Source organism: Hyla sarda, chromosome 7 (assembly GCF_029499605.1).
Source record: "Hyla sarda isolate aHylSar1 chromosome 7, aHylSar1.hap1, whole genome shotgun sequence".
Classification (NCBI taxonomy): Eukaryota; Metazoa; Chordata; class Amphibia; order Anura; family Hylidae; genus Hyla; species Hyla sarda.
Genome location: NC_079195.1, coordinates 201340403 through 201360269, shown reverse-complemented (window position 1 = coordinate 201360269; position 19867 = coordinate 201340403). Strand labels below are relative to the sequence as shown.

The following is a 19867-nucleotide window of genomic DNA, read 5'->3' as shown; positions in this document are numbered from 1 at the left end:
ATACTCGAGTATAAGCCGAGTTTTTCGGCATGATTTTTCATGCTGAAAACGCCCCCCTTGGCTTATACTCGAGTGAACAAAAAAAAGGTTCTGGCTTAGCTGTGAGGGGATGGCCATCCATCTTCGGCCATCTATGCTGCAGGGACCGTCCGGTTGGAAGGGTTAGTCGTTCCGGGCTGTCCATCTCCACCGGGAGGCCCTCTTCTCTGCTCCGGGCCGGCCGCGAACTAGTGACGCTGCATTGACGCCACGTCTGCTGCGCATGAGTGTCCCTGCGTGTCGTCGTCAACGCAACATCCCTAGTCCGTGGCCGGCCCGGAGCGGAGAAGAGGGCCTCCCGGTGAATATGGACAGCCCTGAACGACTAACCCTCCCCACCAGACAGTCCCAGCAGCATAGATGGCCGAAGATGGACAGCCCGGACCAACTGGGGAGGTGAGTAGAGAACAAAAGGAGGGTGATGACGAAGGTGCAGTGGTCTTTAAGGGGGGTGATGACGAAGGCGCGGTGGCCTTCAACCTGCAGACCTCCAGATGTTTCAAAACTACAACTCCCAGCATGCCCGGACAGCCGATGGGAGTTGTAGTTTTGAAAGTTTTGAAACATCTGGAGGTCCGCAGGTTGAAGACCACTGAAAGGGATTGACAGGCGGTGATGACGAGGGTGATAATGACAGCGTGATGATGGCGGGGTGATAATGACAGGGTGATAATGACAGGGTGATAATGACGGGGGTGTTAATGACGGGGTTATGGATGATGACAGGGGGGATGATGACATGGGGGGAGGATGTATTTCCCACCCTAGGCTTATAGACGAGTCGATAACTTTTCCTAGGTTTTTGGGGTGAAATTAGGGGCCTCGGCTTTTATTCGGAACGGCTAATACTCCAGTATATACGGTAAATATAAAAGAAGCTGTGGAGCAAATATAAGCGATTTGTCTTCTTCAAACAGCTGGTCAGCAGGGACAATCTGAGGAAGGGGGAGTATAACCCGAAACACGTCATTGCTCTTTGTATCGTTTTAAAAAAAAATTATGTGTCAATAAATGTATTGATACTGTAAAAATACAAAAGACTCCTGAAAAATTTCTGTCAGGTTGGATGGGAATCGATGGTGGAAGCCATTTTCAGATCTCTCCAGAGATGTTCTATTGGGTTGAAGTCAGGACTCCACTCAAGGACATTCACAGAGTTGTCCCCTTCTTTATCTGTGCCTCCACACAATGTCCTGCCATTGTCAGCTGTGAGACCTTATATAGACAGGGCCGTGTCTTTATAATCCTGTCCAATCAGCTGGATTTACCACAGGTTACTCAAATCAAGGTGGAGAAACAGAGAAATGGGAGGAGCCAGATCTAAATATAGCTTTGCCATAGCAAAGGGTCTGAATATGTATGTGCATGCCACATAAATAAATAAAAAATTTCATTTTTAACAAATTAGCAAATATTTCTAATATTCTGTTTTTACTTTTGTCATTATGGGGTATTAAGTTCAGAAAGAGGGGGGGGGAGGCTTGATTTTTTTTAAATTTAAGCACAAAGACACAACATATCAAAACGTGAAATAAGGGTTTGAAGACTTTCCGATTGCACTGTAGATGGTCGTCTAGTCCTGCAGAATTTGGTGAGTTTAGCTGACACATGTCTTAGGGATTGGCTCAGATAAAGTCCAACAGGGTATTAAAAAGATGCTCCAGTAAAAGTAAAAAAAAAAAGAGCAGTGCTGTCTGAGCTTGAGACCTTCTTCTATGTGGCATGAAATAGCAGTCCTGATATATGCAACGACAAATGATATTATTGCAGACATATCCCAACCAATTTAGATGGTATAATATTAGTGTTTTAGCTCCGGTCTTAGGCCCGGTATGAAAACCGCATAAGGGACAAAAATGAGCTTCGCTCTGGTCGGCTCATTGAAATAGACTATATATGGGCCACATAACAGCAGGGATATGGGAGCACCCGGTTTTAGCTTCCCCAGCCGTATGTGGTCCCGTATTGCATAAAACGTGATGTGAACCCAGCCTTATGCAGTAAACTAGTAACAACTATCTGGGGAAAGCTTTCTTACACATATAACCTCTACAGATATGACAGCATGTGACACATATGTAATGTTATAGAATCAGAGAGCTATTTGCATCATTTTCTTACTGCTCAGTGCTAAATACTCCTCCTTGGACAATCTCTGATAAACCTCTTCCATTTGATGGATCTGCCGAGTGTTACACTATAACTCAGCCACGGGCTGCGCAGTTACCGAATCAGGTCCAGCAGAGCGTCCGCTGAGCTCATAACCGGCTTCCCACTGTGTTCGGTGTTCTCCTTCTGGGCGGCACCCCCAGGGTGGATGATGGATACCATGATGATTCCCACAATCACCGCCACAAAGGTGGTCCACAAGTAGTAGGCAATGGTGAAAATACCCAAGCGACTGGATGTCTTAGCATCAAGGGCAGCCAATCCAGACATCAAGCTGGTAATAAAGAAAAGAGAAAACAAGTCATGAAAAATATCACGTATAATCGCAAATATACATACATCCAATCAATATAGAAATCATCAAAAATATTAATGCATTGAATAAGTATACGGGGCACCGGAAGATCCAGACGGGTGCACTGACCAGCAAATCCAAAACTAAACAAGGATCCAAGGAATTGGCATTGAAGCTTTCTACCTAGAAACTGATCCACATATCTGTGAGGCTATGTTCACATGGTGGAATTTTCGTGTAAAATTCAGCAGAAGAATTCCCCCGGAAATTACGCCGAAATTTACTGCACAATGATCTCAATGGGACTCCGCAGTCTTCCGCAATATTTTGCGGAATTCCATTGAAGTTAATGTGGCTTAAATTCCCGCGGAATTCTGTGTCCTGAGAACACAGACATTTTGCTGCCATTGCAGTGGATGCCATATTTTCGTACAGCAAGTTTGCTGAACAGAATTTCTTTGGGATTTCAGAAATTCTGCAGTATGAACATAGCCTAAGGGTGCAGCTGTATATTTTCTATAGTGCTCTGAATATGATGGTTAACCCCTGGTGTCACTGCAGGGTATCTAGTGGTGAACACCTTGTGGAGGAGATGGCACAGCACAGTCCTTGCAGTTGAATTCACCCGTTGCGATCCTCCGATATATTGTATAGAAGCGGGCGGCACGGGCGGGCAGATTCATATTTCCCACTGAGAGCTGTGATTGGCCGGATGGTTCCGGCCAATCACAACTCTCAGCAGAATATATGAATCTGTGATGTGAACTTCACATCACAGAGTACAGTGGCGGGGACCAGAGAAGTGCAGCCAGCCGCCTGCTTCTATAGCTTATACAGGAGGATTGCAGCAGGTGTCAAAAGTGACACCCGGGGCTATCTGTCTATTAGTACAGATACTACTTCTCCCAGCATGGAACAGTCTGTTCCATGCTGGGAGTAGTAGTACTATCTAAAAAATTAAAAAAATAAATAATAAAAAAGTTTAAAAAAAAAAACACACTTTATTAAACACATAATTAAAATGCATTACTAATAAAAAGTTTCACAAAATTAATTATAAAAAATATATTATTTTTACAATTAAATGGCCCCTTTCTACATTTTTAATATTGCCAGCTACATTTTTAGGTCCCTGTCAATCCACATAAATTTCACATAAATTTATCCCTGTTTAAAAATGTATAAAAATTTCGTACTAAAAATTTTGTTCTTTAAATACAATTTTTTCCATCCCTACTGTATCTTTTTTTTTTTATTTAATGGTACCCTATGACATTTTATTAAAAAAGGTATCTCCAGGTATCTTGGACCCAAAAAAAAGAATACTTGCAAAAACACCCCCTCCCATAGACTTGCATTCAGGGTGCGGAGCATGACGTCACACGGGGGCGGAGCCGTGACGTCACAATACTCTGGCCCCGTGACCGTGATTCATCAGACCCGGAGATATGTTTTCTCCGGAGGCTGATGATAGCGGGCTGCTGCATGAAAGATTGTGGGGTCCTCAGCGGCGGAAGCCCTGCGATCAGGCATCTTATCCCCTATCCAAAGGATAGGGGATAAGATGTCTTAGGGACGGAGTACCTCTTTAAAACCCACATGGCGATTTTTCCCTCCCATAGACTTCTATGGAAGAAAAACGCCACAATTTCAGTGAAAAAAACGCCATAGTCTCAACATGCTACGATTTTGAAAAACTGCCAAGGAGCAGGAAAACGCCAAAAAGGAGTGAAAAAAAAGCCAAAAGGATAAAAAAAAAAAACGCCAAACTGAAAAACGCCAAGTGGAAAAGGCATTCCGCGCTTTCCTATTGACTTGCAGCTAACATCTGGCCACAGTGTTTTTTCACTGAAAAAAAATGCCATGAGACAGATTTGGCATTTTTTTTTGGGGGGGGGGGGGGGGCATTTAAAAAAAAAAATAATAATAATAATAAAAAAAAGTGGAAACTTAGCCTCAGTCTTTGTTGGCCCAGAGTGGTCTCTGTTGTCAGTAGCAAACACCACTACATCAGAGACTGCTAGACTCACAAGCCAGGAATGCTCACTTACCACTTTACAGAACGATGGACACCAAAACTCAGAACATCAACAATCGTTTCTGGTGGAAAATGTCACACAGTCACCATTACTAGTCGCACAGCAGGCTCCTGGCTCCCAATACTAGCCAGCTAATTATTGCCTATATAACCACATGGTATCAAGGAGACAACCTCCTCTCCGCCATTTTATTAAGCACAAGCGCAGTGCAGCAAATTTGTACATAACATCAAAGTGTATTACCCAACCTATTGGGTTCCAAAACATTTCCTGTTATCACAGCAATTTACATTGTTATAAAAGATGTGTCCTTAGAAAGTGTATTTAAAGTATTTATTATCTTATTTATAGCTTTATTTTTGCTTACGTGCAACATATTTATCATAATATTGCAAGGGGGGGGGGGGCTGATTAATTTTAGGCACGTAAGCAAAAAAAATAATTAAATCCCTCCAGAACACCAAAAGCCAGTTTTGTAAGCTAGGTCTGGGATGGTGTAGGTATGCTGTGTAGCTTTTTGCTTACTGTGTAAATTCCCAAGAAAATGTGCTTTGGCGCATTGACACATGCGACATTTCATGCACTGAATATAAGCAAAATAAAAAGCTCTAAAGACAATGATACATGTCCCCCCAAATTCTTTTGTAAGGAGGGCACTTATCGTTGCCAAAAGAAGTTCTTATGTCCACCGGTTGCCCATAGCAACCAATCAGATTGCTTCTTTTATTTTTAAAAAGGCTTCTTAAAAATGAAAGAAGCGATCTGATTGGTTGCTATGAGCAATTGGTCAACTTTTTCTCTGCACAGGTTTTGATAAATCTCCCCCAATGTTTTTACAAAATTAGCACCAAATTCTACTACAACTGAATGTAAAAAGTTTTACAACGTAGGGGAAGATTTATCAAAACCTGTGTAGAGGAAGAGAGGTGCGCTTGCCAAGAACAACCAATCAGATTGCTTCTTTCATTTTCCAGAGGCCTTTTTAACCCCTTAAGGACTCAGCGTTTTTCTGTTTTTGCACTTTCATTTTTTCTTCATCACCTTCTTAAAATCATAACGCTTTAAATTTTGCACATAAAATTCCATATGATGGCTTATTTTTTGCGCCACCAATTCTACTTTGCAGTGACCTTAGTCATTTTACCCAAAAATCCACGGTGAAACGGGAAAAAATTCATTGTGCGACAAAATTGAAGAAAAAACTGTCATTTTGTAAATTTTGGGGGCTTCCGTTTCTACGCAGTGCATTTTTCGGTAAAAATAACACCTTATCTTTATTCTCTAGGTCCATACGGTTCAAATGATACCCTACTTATATAGGTTGGATATTGTCGTACTTTGGGAAAAAATCATAACTACATGCAGGAAAATTTATATGTTAAAAATTCTCATCTTCTAACCCCTATAACTTTTTTATTTTTCCGCGTACGGGCCGATATGAGGACTAATTTTTTTGTGCCGTGTTCTGAAGTTTTTATCGGTACCATTTTTGTATTGATCGTACTTTTTGATCGCTTTTTATTCATTTTTTCATGATATAAAAAGTGAGCAAAAATACACTATTTTGGACTTTGGAATTTTTTTGCGCGTACGCCATTGACCGTGAGATTTAATTAACGAAACATTTTTATAGTTTGGACATTTCTGCACGCGGAGATACCACATATGTTTATTTACAAAGTTTTTTTATGGGAAAAAGGGGGTGATTCAAGCTTTTATTAGGGAAGGGGTTAAATGACCTTTGTTAACTTTTTTTTCCACTTTTTTTTTTGCAGTGCTATAGCTCCCATAGGGACCTATAACACTGCACACACTGATCTCTTATGCTGATCCCTGCAAAGCCATAGATTTGCATGGATCAGCGAGATAGGGGCTCGATTGCTCAAGCCTGTAGCTCAGGCTTGGAGCAATCAAACCCAGATCGGACGCTGCGGAGACAGGTAAGGAGACCTCCGCTTGCGACCTAGCTGATGAATAGCTATAAATAGCAGCCGGGACCGACCTAGTGTGATGCGGGGTCACGGTGTGACCTCGTTTTAAACACCAGGCTCAGGGCGTACAGGTATGCCCTGAGTCCTTAAGAGGTTAAAAAAAGAAAGTAACGATCTGATTGGTTGCTATGGGAAACTTCACCACTCCTCCTCTACACAAATTCCACTCATTTAGGGACATTTACAAAGACTGAGTAGAGTTTTGAACTTGTTTAGAGCAGAAAATGTCGCAGAGAAATTGTCACGTAGAGCCATTTCCAACCCTCTATAGCAGTGGTCTCCAACCTGCGGACCTCCAGATGTTGCAAAACTACAACTCCCAGCATGCCCGGACAGCCAACGGCTGTCCGGGCATGCTGGGAGTTGTAGTTTTGCAACATCTGGAGGTCCGCAGGTTGGAGACCACTGCTCTATAGGACAGGGTTGAACTGCCCTATGGTCACTTCTAAATCTGGCCTGGACGCAACATTTTTGCGACTTTTTTGGCGACAGGTGACTAAAAGTTGAACATGATAAATCATTGAGCACTGCTCAAAGTTCTCTAAATAAGAACACTTCATGGAAATTAAATTTGAACGTTCTAAATGAAATGTCGCATAAAATGTCGCACGTCGGAAGCCTGCGACTTAACGTGCGGCAATTTTTGCTTAAAAGAAGAAAAAAAACGGTCTGAATGGTTTAGTAAATTCCCATCATTGGGGGAGAATTATCAAAACCTGTCCAGAGGAAAAGTTGCTGAGTTGCCCATAGCAACCAATCAGATCGCTTCTTTCATTTTGCAGAGGCCTTGTTAAAAATGAAAGAAGCGATTTGATTGGTTGCTATGGGCAACTGCACCACTCTTTCTCCACACAAGCTTTGATAAATCTCCCCCATTGTGTCTCTGCCGCACAAAAACATTGGGGGAGATTTATCGAAACCTGTGCAGAGGAAAAGTTACCCAGTTGCCCATAGCAACCAATCAGATCGCTTCTTTCATTTTGCAGAGGCCTTGTTAAAAATGAAAGAAGCGATCTGATTGGTTGCTATGGGCAACTGGGCAACTTTTCCTCTGTACAGGTTTTGATAAATCCCCCCCATTGTATCTGTATGGGCTACTACCATGGGCCTATGTCGTTTCGTCCACAACAGAACAGTACAGCGGTACAATAATCGCTTTTCAGGCTCGGACAAGCGGGATAGCTGGCAAAACGTTTAGAATGTGACCTGTGAACTTCTGTCATGTTTTCTCAGTCTTTGCACCTGTTTCTGTACTATATATATTTTTGCGTTTTAGCTTTTGTATATGGGGGAAAAAAAAAACAGACACACGAGCGGAGCGCAAGAAGCCATCTGGAGAGCGAAGTGAAAACATGTGGATTATTGAAGGAGCTGTCTGGGACGCTTACGCTGATCATACGGATGCTAATCTCAGTCACCTACATTTTACATTAAGGACTCAAGGAAGCACCGTGCATAGGGAAGCGTGACCGAGGAGTATGCCACAAATCCCGCACCCCGTGTGACCTCTTTAAGCAGCCTTGACATTTCACACTGCCTCTAACCCTAGGGCAATGACTATAACCCTAGGGCAAAAAAAATAAAAATGTAAATAAAATTGGTCAGCGCATCCAAATGCGTAGGTGCAAATACACAAAGATTATAGCAGCGCGAGCGCTAAAATAGATGTATACAGTGAATACCGTATTTATCGGCGTATAACACGCACTTTTTAGGCTAAAATTTTTAGCCTAAAGTCTGTGTGCGTATTATACGCTGATACACCCCCAGGAAAGGCAGGGGGAGAGAGGCCGTCGCTGCCCGCTTCTCTCCCCCTGCCTTTCCTGGGGTCTAGAGCGCTGCTGTCGGCCCTTTTCACCCCCTGGTTATCGGCGCCGCTGCCCGTTCTGTCCCCCTGACTATCGGTGCCGGCGCCGATAGCCAGGGAGAGAGAAGCGGCGCCGACAGCCAGGGGGAGAGAAGGGGCAGCGGCACCCATTGCCGGCGCCGCTGCCCCGTTGCCTCCCCCCATCCCCGGTGGCATAATTACCTGAGTCCGGTCCGCGCTGCTCCAGGCCTCCGTCGTGCGTCCCCGGCGTCATTGCTATGCGCTGAACGGCGCGGCGCATGACGTCAGAGCGCCGCGCCGTGCATAGCAACGACGCTGGGGACGCACGACGGAGGCCTGGAGCAGCGCGGACGCGACTCAGGTAATTATGCCACCGGGGATGGGGGGAGGCAACGGGGCAGCGGCGCCGGCAATGGGTGCCGCTGCCCCTTCTCTCCCCCTGGCTGTCGGCGCCGCTTCTCTCCCCCTGGCTATCGGCGCCGGCACCGATAGTCAGGGGGACAGAACGGGCAGCGGCGCCGATAACCAGGGGGTGAAAAGGGCCGACAGCAGCGCTCTAGACCCCAGGAAAGGCAGGGGGAGAGAAGCGGGCAGCGACGGCCTCTCTCCCCCTGCCTTTCCTGGGGGTATATCGGGGTATACACGCTCACACACGCACACACGCACCCTCATTTTATCATGGATATTTGGGTAAAAAACTTTTTTTACCCAAATATCCTTGGTAAAATGAGGGTGCGTGTTATAGGCCGGTGCGTGGTATACCCCGATAAATACGGTATATATAAATTGGGTTACTGCTATATTAACTTGATATATCAGACTGCGGTTGTTTGTTAGCGCATTATTTGATCAAATTGTCTGTACCATCCCACCACGTTAAGGCGACCTCATCTGGATGGACTGTACACACGGAATGATTCACATATTCAGTGTATACATATATCTTAGTGCTTGCAGCACGCTGCTATAATCTGTAGTGGTCGCCAAACTGTGGCCCTCCAGATGCTGTAAACTACAACTCCCAGCATGCCCAGACAGCCGTTGGCTGTCTGGGCATGCTGGGAGTTGTAGTTTTGCAATCCCTGGAGGTCCACAGTCTGCAGACCAATGCATTGGGCAACATTTTTGTGGCCTCAGATGCTTAAAACAGAGCAAACAGGCCCAGTTGTTTTTAGATCTAATTCACTTTGATGAAGGGTGACCACACATGGGGGGGGGAGGGGGCTGGGACGTGTCTGTTCTCAACATTGATGAAAATCCCAGATGTGACACTTGACATTAGACATTTATAAAGTATCCTGGGAATATAACATGAATGTGTGGTGGTCCAGTACAGGATGGTGTGTCCCCGTACTTCTCCTGCCCTGTCAGGCAGAGTCTCTCCATGTCCCCAGGGCCCCCTTTATGTGTTATCCCCTATGCACATAAGTTGTATAATAAAATGTACTGTTTCTTTAATAGCTGTTACCATGTGATTGTTACCCAGAAGGCACTAGTGACCAGGTGACCCCCCCCCCCCCACCCCCAAGTGACCTATGGGCTCCTTGCACAGCCCCCATATAAAACCAGGGGAGGGGCTGCAATCTCTCTCTTAGCTCATTGCTATTCCTGCTGAGGTCCAGTGTAGTCGTCTCAGAGTGTCCAGAGCATTGGAGGCCTCAAGCCTAAAGTCTGCAGCCACAAGTCAGCTCAAGTAAGCTCAAAGTCATCTTCATGTCAAAAACGAGAAAGAGGAGCGCTCCATGGTGCAGATAAACGATAATAAAGGAAACGCTTGATAAAGCGCACCTGTGCGAAACGCGTTGCATGTTGGGAATAAACTGATTGCTCTACCTATCGCCTGGTCCCTCAGCGCCTTACTGTCGACTGGTTTGGAGGTCGTTGGTTTTATTGCATCTTCATGTCAAGTCTTCTATATAGTCACCGCGGCCTGCACTAAAGTGTCTCTACATACTGCAAGTCCCAGCAAGCCTGTGTCACTGGACAACTCCTTGGGATATTGTCTGTACTGCATAGACTGTATCACCTGTCTGCCCTCAGTAAAGCCACTGTTGTCCGTAACTTGGCGTCGGTGTCTTCATTGCGCCTGTGCCTAGCCCAGAACCAATGGTATTACCTTCGGGTGGTTAAGGCTAAACCACACCCTGGCATCATGACAAGAAGGGGTTAATAACATCTGCCTCTAGGGTTATAACAGCTACCCTGCATTGCACCCCGCTTACACCACAAATGTCTGAGACGGGAGTAACCCTTACACACCTGGGGTCAACATTGAAGATCCAGTCCAACCTGCAGGCACCATCTCATAGAGCAGGAAGAGACGAGTAGTCAATAGGGCGGTCAATAGTGTTCAATCTGTGACTAGGACCGCCCGCTTGACTTCTTGGCCCAGAATGAGCAGATATTTTCATAAGCATGTTACTAGTTATTCTTGAATTTTTTCCACAAAGATATATATATATATATATATATATATATATATATATATATATATATAGCTTTGTGGAAAAAATTCAAGAATAACTAGTAACATGCTCATGGAAATTTCTGCTCATTCTGGGCCAAGAAGTCAAGCGGGCGGTCCTAGTCACAGATTGAACACTATTGACCGCCCTATTGACTACTTTGGCTGGAATAAGCAGGAGCGTACATAAATATGTACGTAAATATCAGCCTATTCTGAATCTTTTACCATTAAACTATATATATATATATATATATATATATATATATATATATATATATATATGCTGTTTCCTTAAAATAACATGACGTGCCTGCTGCATATTGAAGAGTCTGGGCCTAATGCAAATTGTGGTATAGGACCTTGTCATTTGCACTTATTAATATGTTTCTTACACTGGTGTCTTTACATGTAACAGACCTTTGAGCCCTTTGAGGTAGCAGGGCCCAGATTACAAAGTCAATGAGGTTCAGAGTAGGAAGCTCCATTCTTATAGCCACGTGCAGTGGGTATTAATCCATCTCTCCAGGGAAGGGGAACCCTCTAACACTTTATCTGTTCTGTTGAGCTGCAGATCAATCCACCCACAAGGGGATTTCTCTCTGTCACTGAAGATGACCCGGCTCAGGGATACAACTGATTCTGGAAATCTTCTGACGTAACGCAGGGCTATATGGGGCATCTGACTCCCTTGGGTTCACTCTTGGGACTCCTTCAGCTTCTGACAATCTCCTTCAATGCTAGAGGTCCCTGACACACTCTCATATGAGAAGAGTTGTTGATGTTCATCAAGCTACAAAAGGTTACAAAACAACCTCTAAAGAGTTTGGACTCCACCAATCCACAGTCAGACAGATAGTGTACAAATGGAGGAAGGTCAAGACAATTATTACCCTCCCCCGGAGTGGTCGACCAATAAAGCAAGGCGTATAATGGTCTACAAGGTCCCAAAAGAAACTTAAGGTAACCTCAAAGCAACAAAATGCCTTTTTTTGTACAGTTAATGTTCATGAGGCCACCCTCAGGTGGACACTGAATAACAGTGATGTGCATGGCAGGCAAGATTGCATGGAGAAAGCTGCTGCTCTCCAAAAAGAACATTGCTGCAGTTTGTAAGAAATCACCTAGATACGCCAGAAGGATATTGGAACGAATTAGTCCAAAATACACATTTTTGGTTTATAGGAAAAGCATTACATTTGGAGAAAGGAACACACAAAACTCATACCATCTGGGGAACATGGTAGTGGCAGTGGTTTGGGCCTGTTTTTCTGCATCTAGGATACGACGAATTGCCATCATTGATGGAACAATCAAGTCTAAAGAATAAATTCTAAAATGTCAGCAAATTAAAAAATAAAAATAAATTTTCAGGACACCTGTTCATGACCTCAATCTTAAGCAGTTAATTGGTAGAATCCGTTAACTAAGTTGTAGCTATTTTGTGTGGAGAAATGGGCAAAAATTTCTTAAGCCAACCTGCAGGAGTAAACACTACAGGAAACAATCCCCTTGAGCCCCTCTCTACTGTATGGGTGTTCTCAGGATGCCCCTACAGTTGTATGGTGGATTACTTGAGTGGAAGCTACTTTTACCAGTAAGCGTGTCCTGCGAAGCGCTTAAATAAAAAAATGGCGTTCATCCTCCATTGTATGCATTTTTATGCTGGGTATTGCCCTTAGCAACAGACAACAAGGGCAGGATCTGCTCCCCCAGTATATATGCACAACTGCATTTGGGGTTGAGCACCTCCTGCCATTTGAGACCACGTCTTAGTTGTTAAATATGGTAGTTTATTCCATATTGCAGAAAAAGCCAACAACATTTCAGTAGCCTTGCGCAAGAGAGGAGAAAGGTAGCGTGAGGGTACTGAAATGACGGCTTTTTCTGCACTATGGAATAAGCTACCATATTTGATTGGATACATTTGGTGGTTGCACTTATCCTTTGGCTATTGCTCTGGACCTGGTAACCGCATTGCCTATACCTGCCTGCACCCTCTGCTGAAAGACTACAATTCTGGATCTGCTGTTTGTATTGGAGTTTTGTTACAGTAGGAAACAACCTATCTATAAGAGGAAACTACCTACTGGAGCCCATCTACAGGAAAAAAAGCTACCTACTGGGGGCATATACATGTGGAAACTATTTAGTGAGGGCCTATACTGGGAAAACTACCTACTGTGGCACCTGTACACCTATTGTGGGCCTATATACTGGAGAAACTACATATTGGTGGACTATATACTGGAAAAACTACATAATGGCAGCACCTACCCAATAGGGAAAACTACAAACTGCGTGAACCCGTCTACTAACTGGAGTGACCTACCTACCTATTGGGGAGACCTACCTACCAACCCCACAAACCAATTACCTACCCACATTGCTGCACTGTGCACCAAGGAGGCATTATTATTGTTTGGGAAATGGTAAGGAGTTAGTAGGAAAAGTGCAGAGCCTAAGATGTTTGTCTGACAGGTTCTGCAGAGATTAATAGTGGATGGAAGGAACCATCCTGACGGTCTGGGCCAGATGGACATGCAAAAGGGAAAGTGAACAACTCTGATCAGAGAAGATGTCACCTGTGAGTCACTGGATGTAACTGCACTGTAATCACTTACTCTGTCTTCAAAAACTGCTGAGCTGGGATTATCTCTATATGGGGGAAGGAGTATAGGTCTGTGGGTCATATCAGATATTGATAGCATATACTTTTGCCACTTATAGATATGTGATAATGTGAATTTGAATTCTGATGGGTTCAAAAACTTTTCAAGCACTTTTGCATATTGTAAAGTTAAAAGGGTATTCCGGGCAAAAACATTTTATCCCCTATCCAAAGGATAGAGGATAAGGTGTCTGATCGCGGGGGGCCTGCTGCTGAGACCCCCGCGATCTCCCTGCAGCACCCGCATTCTATGTGGGTGCTGAATCTCCAGTTTCGAAACCTCTGGGTTTCCGGGACTGGGGATGTGATGCCACGCCACGCCCCCTCCATTGATGTCTATGGGAGGGGGCTTCTTTGGATAGGGGATAAAATGTTTTTGCCTGGAATACCCCTTTAAAGCACTTAGCATGCTTAACATACCCTGTTCATGATATATCAGCTTCTGCATTAACCAATGCTTGTAATATACAGTGTTGCTTGTAATAACATTGCATTCCACTCAATGCTCCCATGAAAATATAGGAGATTTTTCCTCCCCGTCACCTCTCCATGAATTTTGACAACTGACTTCTAGATAGTTACTGAGTATTGCAGCGCCTGACACCAGATGGAGAGGTGATGCTCTCTAATCCGGCTCACTCACAGTCTTCCTGTATGCATCTTGTTGGTATGGATTTGTTTTCATGTTCTTGACATGTCACGTAGCTGGGTGCCAGCAAATTGACATCGTATTAGCAATTAGGTAATGCATTACTTTGTGCTATTTCGGTCGATCTAAGGTTATAAAAGGTCATTGCAAATGCAAAAAAAACTGTGTTCTAATCACAACATAACAATGGATGAGGAGCGTCGCTATATGGGGTGCTGAAGTATCAGTCATACCTGAACCCTGGGGACTCAGGGGGTCAAATGGTCCCTCTGCCACAGAAGAAGACACAAGTATTATGAAAAACACATAGGTGGGGGTTTCTGTTAAAGATATCACAATCCAGGGGCTTCAAGTCACCTCTCTGTTTTAAATAATTTCTGTGAAAATGTAATATAATAGTAAACAAGCATAAACTAAACACATATAAACATCATAAAAAAAGGAATGTGGACTGCTTGTGGGCAAACACACATTTAAAGCAGCGCATAGTATAAGGTATAATAGGGTGTTAAAGGTTGAAGGGCATGATCTCTACAGTGCTAAAGTCAAAAAGAGCTAAAGATGGAACATAATACAGTAATTAACAATAATTCCAAATACAGGTAAAAGAGTCTCAGAGAGGACATGACCTGAGAGAGGTGTTAGGCTAGGTTCACACTACGGAATTTCCGCCTGCAATTTTAAAGCTTACAGAAATCCCGCTTACTAAAATGTACTGTATAGTGAATGGGTTTCCGTTCACAAATTCACACTTTTTGTGTAGCGGAATTTGTGAATGGAAAATCCGCTTGAAAATTTCAGCCTGAAGAATGGCGTGGCTCATTCTTCAGGGGGGAAATACTCGCGGAACACATTGCAGTCTATTGGAGACTTCAGTGTCCGCGCAGTCCTAGCGCCAACTGATTCAGTCGGCGCTGGCCGCACTTGGAATCTCCGGGCGGAAATTTTCTGCATTCTGCAAGATTCTGCAGTATGAACCTAGCCTAAGGGTCTATTCACATGCTGACCTCAGTAGCCAATGTAGCCAAGATGCATCCTTCTTATGGTCCATACACACGGCAAAATTTCCACTTGCGGAATTCCGCTTCAAATTAAAGCCCATAGGCTTCTATGGGATTCTGCACTCCCATTCACACTTCTGAATTTCCGCAAGCGGAAATTCAGAAGTGTGAATGGGAGTGCAAAGTGCCGTAGAAGTCTATGGGCTTTAATTTGAAGCGGAATTCCGCAAGTGGAATTTTTGCCGTGTGTATGGACCATAAGAAGGATGCATCTTGGACTTACTAACTCTGCAATGTCATGACCAAATAACGCCACTAATATCTCCACCATTAACACTAAAACAGCCTACTCAGTTTATTACGGAGAGAATTGTATAGATTGATTTTGTTCCATTGCATTAGCATGTGAAGTCTTCTTTCCTGGAAAAAGCTGTGACCTTGAGTAGTTGACGACCCCCTTACCATATTTCTCTAGTCTGATTGAGACCATTGGCTACTGAGGTCAGCAAGTCTACAGCTGAGAAGTCATCAGGCTCCATACCTTTAGCCGGAAGTAACCTTATGCCTACATCTAGACAAAGGTAAACAACTACAGAAGAGTCACAAGTCAGGCCTTAGTACTGCATCCCACTCCACTCAGTATTCCAGCATATTTGTGTAGGAAATTTGCCCCAACAGTCTTAAAATTCTAACCAATCCAATGGCTTGAGGTCAAATTATCAGCACAGGAAACCATGTCACCCTACTTTGTCTCCAATGTTGTGTTCCCCTTGGTATATATATAAATAATCCCATCATCCCTGTAACAAAGAAAGAAGATGTGACCTATTACCCAAGCATTTTAGAGATCTCAAATGTTCTACCAATGGGGGTTCCTCTTACTTTTCAAGCTAACAACAACTCGCACCCACACTGCCCAGTTGCCTGAAGGTCTAGAAGCTATCGACAGCAAGATCATAATTCCCCCAGATCTGTCACACTTCCAACTGAGTGAAACATAACATCCACAACGTGAACAAAGTCTGGACAGCTGATTAAATTTGGCAAATTATTTGCCAATTTACGCAAGCTCACTGTTATTTTTTTTAAATCCCAATAATCTTGCAGTTTTAAGTATGGCTAACATTAAGGGATTTAACTTTCCACTGAGACTTAAATGGGCACTCTCATTAAAAAATGTTTTGCTATTCCACTCCTTATGGTAAATAAAAAAATCTTTCTAATATACTATGTTTAAAAATAATGAACCTTTCTATGTTTTATTTGTGTTTAAAAAATCTTCCACTAGGTGTCTCCCTTCTTGTCCAGAGCACATTTACCCCCATCTTTTGCACAAACTTTGGACTCCTGCTGGCCTGGCAGAAGTCCATACAGAGGAAATGCAGTCTGGAGTGCTGAGGGGGGTGTGTGCAGCCTTAGCCAATTGTTACGCCGAGCGCTCCGGGTCCCCGCTCCTCCCCGGAGCGCTCGCTACACTCTCGCTCCCGCAGCGCCCCGGTCAGATCCACTGACCGGGTGCGCTGCGATACCGCCTCCAGCCGGGATGCGATTCGCGATGCGGGTGGCGCCCGCTCGCGATGCGCACCCCGGCTCCCGTACCTGACTCGCTCTCCGTCGGTCCTGTCCCGGCGCGCGCGGCCCCGCTCCCTAGGGCGCGCGCGCGCCGGGTCTCTGCGATTTAAAGGGCCACTGCGCCGCTGATTGGCGCAGTGGTTCTAATCAGTGTGTTCACCTGTGCACTCCCTATGTATACCTCACTTCCCCTGCACTCCCTCGCCGGATCTTGTTGCCATTGTGCCAGTGAAAGCGTTTCCTAGTGTGTTCCTAGCCTGTGTTCCAGACCTCCTGCCGTTGCCCCTGACTACGATCCTTGCTGCCTGCCCCGACCTTCTGCTACGTCCGACCTTGCTTCTGTCTACTCCCTTGTACCGCGCCTATCTTCAGCAGTCAGAGAGGTTGAGCCGTTGCTAGTGGATACGACCTGGTCACTACCGCCGCAGCAAGACCATCCCGCTTTGCGGCGGGCTCTGGTGAACACCAGTAGTGACTTAGAACCGGTCCACTAGCACGGTCCACGCCAATCCCTCTCTGGCACAGAGGATCCACCTCCTGCCAGCCGGCATCGTGACAGTAGATCCGGCCATGGATCCCGCTGAAGTTCCTCTGCCAGTTGTCGCCGACCTCACCACGGTGGTCGCCCAGCAGTCACAACAGATAGCGCAACAAGGCCACCAGCTGTCTCAACTGACCGTGATGCTACAGCAGCTACTACCACAGCTTCAGCAATCATCTCCTCCGCCAGCTCCTGCACCTCCTCCGCAGCGAGTGGCCGCCTCAGGCCTACGACTATCCTTGCCGGATAAATTTGATGGGGACTCTAAGTTTTGCCGTGGCTTTCTTTCACAATGTTCCCTGCACTTGGAGATGATGTCGGACCAGTTTCCTACTGAAAGGTCTAAGGTGGCTTTCGTAGTCAGCCTTCTGTCTGGAAAAGCTCTGTCATGGGCCACACCGCTCTGGGACCGCAATGACCCCGTCACTGCCTCTGTACACTCCTTCTTCTCGGAAATTCGAAGTGTCTTTGAGGAACCTGCCCGAGCCTCTTCTGCTGAGACTGCCCTGCTGAACCTGGTCCAGGGTAATTCTTCCGTTGGCGAGTACGCCGTGCAATTCCGTACTCTTGCTTCAGAACTTTCCTGGAATAATGAGGCCCTCTGCGCGACCTTTAAAAAAGGCCTATCCAGCAACATTAAAGATGTTCTGGCCGCACGAGAAATTACTGCTAACCTACATGAACTCATTCATCTAGCCACTCGCATTGACATGCGTTTTTCCGAAAGGCGTCAGGAGCTCCGCCAGGATATGGACTTTGTTCGCACGAGGCGTTTTTTCTCCCCGGCTCCTCTCTCCTCTGGTCCTCTGCAATCCGTTCCTGTGCCTCCCGCCGTGGAGGCTATGCAAGTTGACCGGTCTCGCCTGACACCTCAAGAGAGGACACGACGCCGCATGGAGAATCTCTGCCTGTACTGTGCCGTCTTCCAAGACTTTGTTAATGAAATTTTTCGTGATCTCTTATATTCCTGTGTTGTTGTTTATCTGGACGATATCCTGATTTTTTCTGCCAACCTAGAAGAATACCGCCAGCATGTCCGCATGGTTCTTCAGAGACTTCGTGACAATCAACTTTATGCCAAGATGGAGAAATGTCTGTTTGAATGTCAATCTCTTCCTTTCCTAGGATACTTGGTCTCTGGCCAGGGACTACAAATGGATCCAGACAAACTCTCTGCCGTCTTAGATTGGCCACGCCCCTCCGGACTCGGTGCTATCCAACGTTTTTTGGGGTTCGCCAATTATTACAGACAATTTATTCCACATTTTTCCACCATTGTGGCTCCTATCGTGGCTTTAACCAAGAAGAATGCCAATCCTAAGTCATGGCCTCCTCAAGCGGAAGACGCCTTTAAACGGCTCAAGTCTGCCTTTTCTTCTGCTCCCGTGCTCTCCAGACCTGACCCATCTAAACCCTTCCTATTGGAGGTAGATGCCTCCTCAGTAGGAGCGGGAGCGGTCCTTCTACAAAAAAATTCTTCCGGGCATGCTGTTACTTGTGGTTTTTTTTCTAGTACCTTCTCTCCGGCGGAGAGGAACTACTCCATCGGGGATCGAGAGCTACTAGCCATTAAATTAGCACTTGAGGAATGGAGGCATCTGCTGGAGGGATCAAGATTTCCAGTTATTATTTACACCGATCACAAAAATCTCTCCTATCTCCAGTCTGCCCAACGGCTGAATCCTCGCCAGGCCAGGTGGTCTCTGTTCTTTGCCCGATTTAATTTTGAAATTCACTTTCGGCCTGCCGATAAGAACATCAGGGCCGATGCTCTCTCTCGTTCCTCGGATGCCTCGGAAGTAGAGCTCTCTCCGCAACACATCATTCCTCCTGACTGCCTGATCTCCACTTCTCCAGCCTCCATCAGGCAAACTCCTCCAGGGAAGACCTTCGTCACTCCACGCCAACGCCTCGGAATCCTCAAATGGGGTCACTCCTCCCATCTCGCAGGCCATGCGGGCATCAAGAAATCCGTGCAACTCATCTCTCGTTTCTATTGGTGGCCGACTCTGGAGACGGATGTTGTTGATTTTGTGCGGGCCTGCACTGTCTGTGCCCGGGATAAGACTCCTCGCCAGAAGCCCGCTGGTCTTCTTCATCCTCTGCCTGTTCCCGAACAGCCTTGGTCTCTGATTGGTATGGACTTTATTACAGACTTACCCTCATCCCGTGGCAACACTGTTGTTTGGGTGGTCGTTGATCGATTCTCCAAGATGGCACATTTCATCCCTCTTCCTGGTCTTCCTTCTGTGCCTCAGTTGGCAAAACAATTTTTTGTACACATTTTTCGTCTTCACGGGTTGCCCACGCAGATCGTCTCGGATAGAGGCGTCCAATTCGTGTCAAAATTCTGGAGGGCTCTCTGTAAACAACTCAAGATTAAATTAAACTTTTCTTCTGCTTATCATCCTCAATCCAATGGGCAAGTAGAAAGAATTAACCAGGTCCTGGGTGATTATTTACGGCATTTTGTTTCCTCCCGCCAGGATGACTGGGCAGATCTTCTACCATGGGCCGAATTCTCGTATAACTTCAGAGTTTCTGAATCTTCTTCCAAATCCCCATTTTTCGTGGTGTACGGCCGTCACCCTCTTCCCCCCCTCCCTAC

The 19867-nt window shown here is 45.3% G+C and overlaps 1 protein-coding gene across 5 annotated transcripts in view; it reads right to left on the bottom strand.

The window, feature by feature from the left end:
* The window catches only part of SLC1A7 (solute carrier family 1 member 7), a 115003-nt gene that overhangs the window by 44499 nt on the left and 50637 nt on the right, over nucleotides 1–19867 (bottom strand). For 3 of the 5 annotated variants that reach the window (XM_056532200.1, XM_056532198.1, XM_056532203.1), the window contains exon 3: nucleotides 2267–2482. In XM_056532200.1, coding sequence (XP_056388175.1) covers nucleotides 2267–2482 — 216 coding nt within the window. Of the gene's footprint in view, nucleotides 1–2266; nucleotides 2483–4554; nucleotides 4675–11245; nucleotides 11378–19867 lie in introns of those variants that run through there. The other 2 variants (XM_056532201.1, XM_056532202.1) reach the window with 2 other exon arrangements.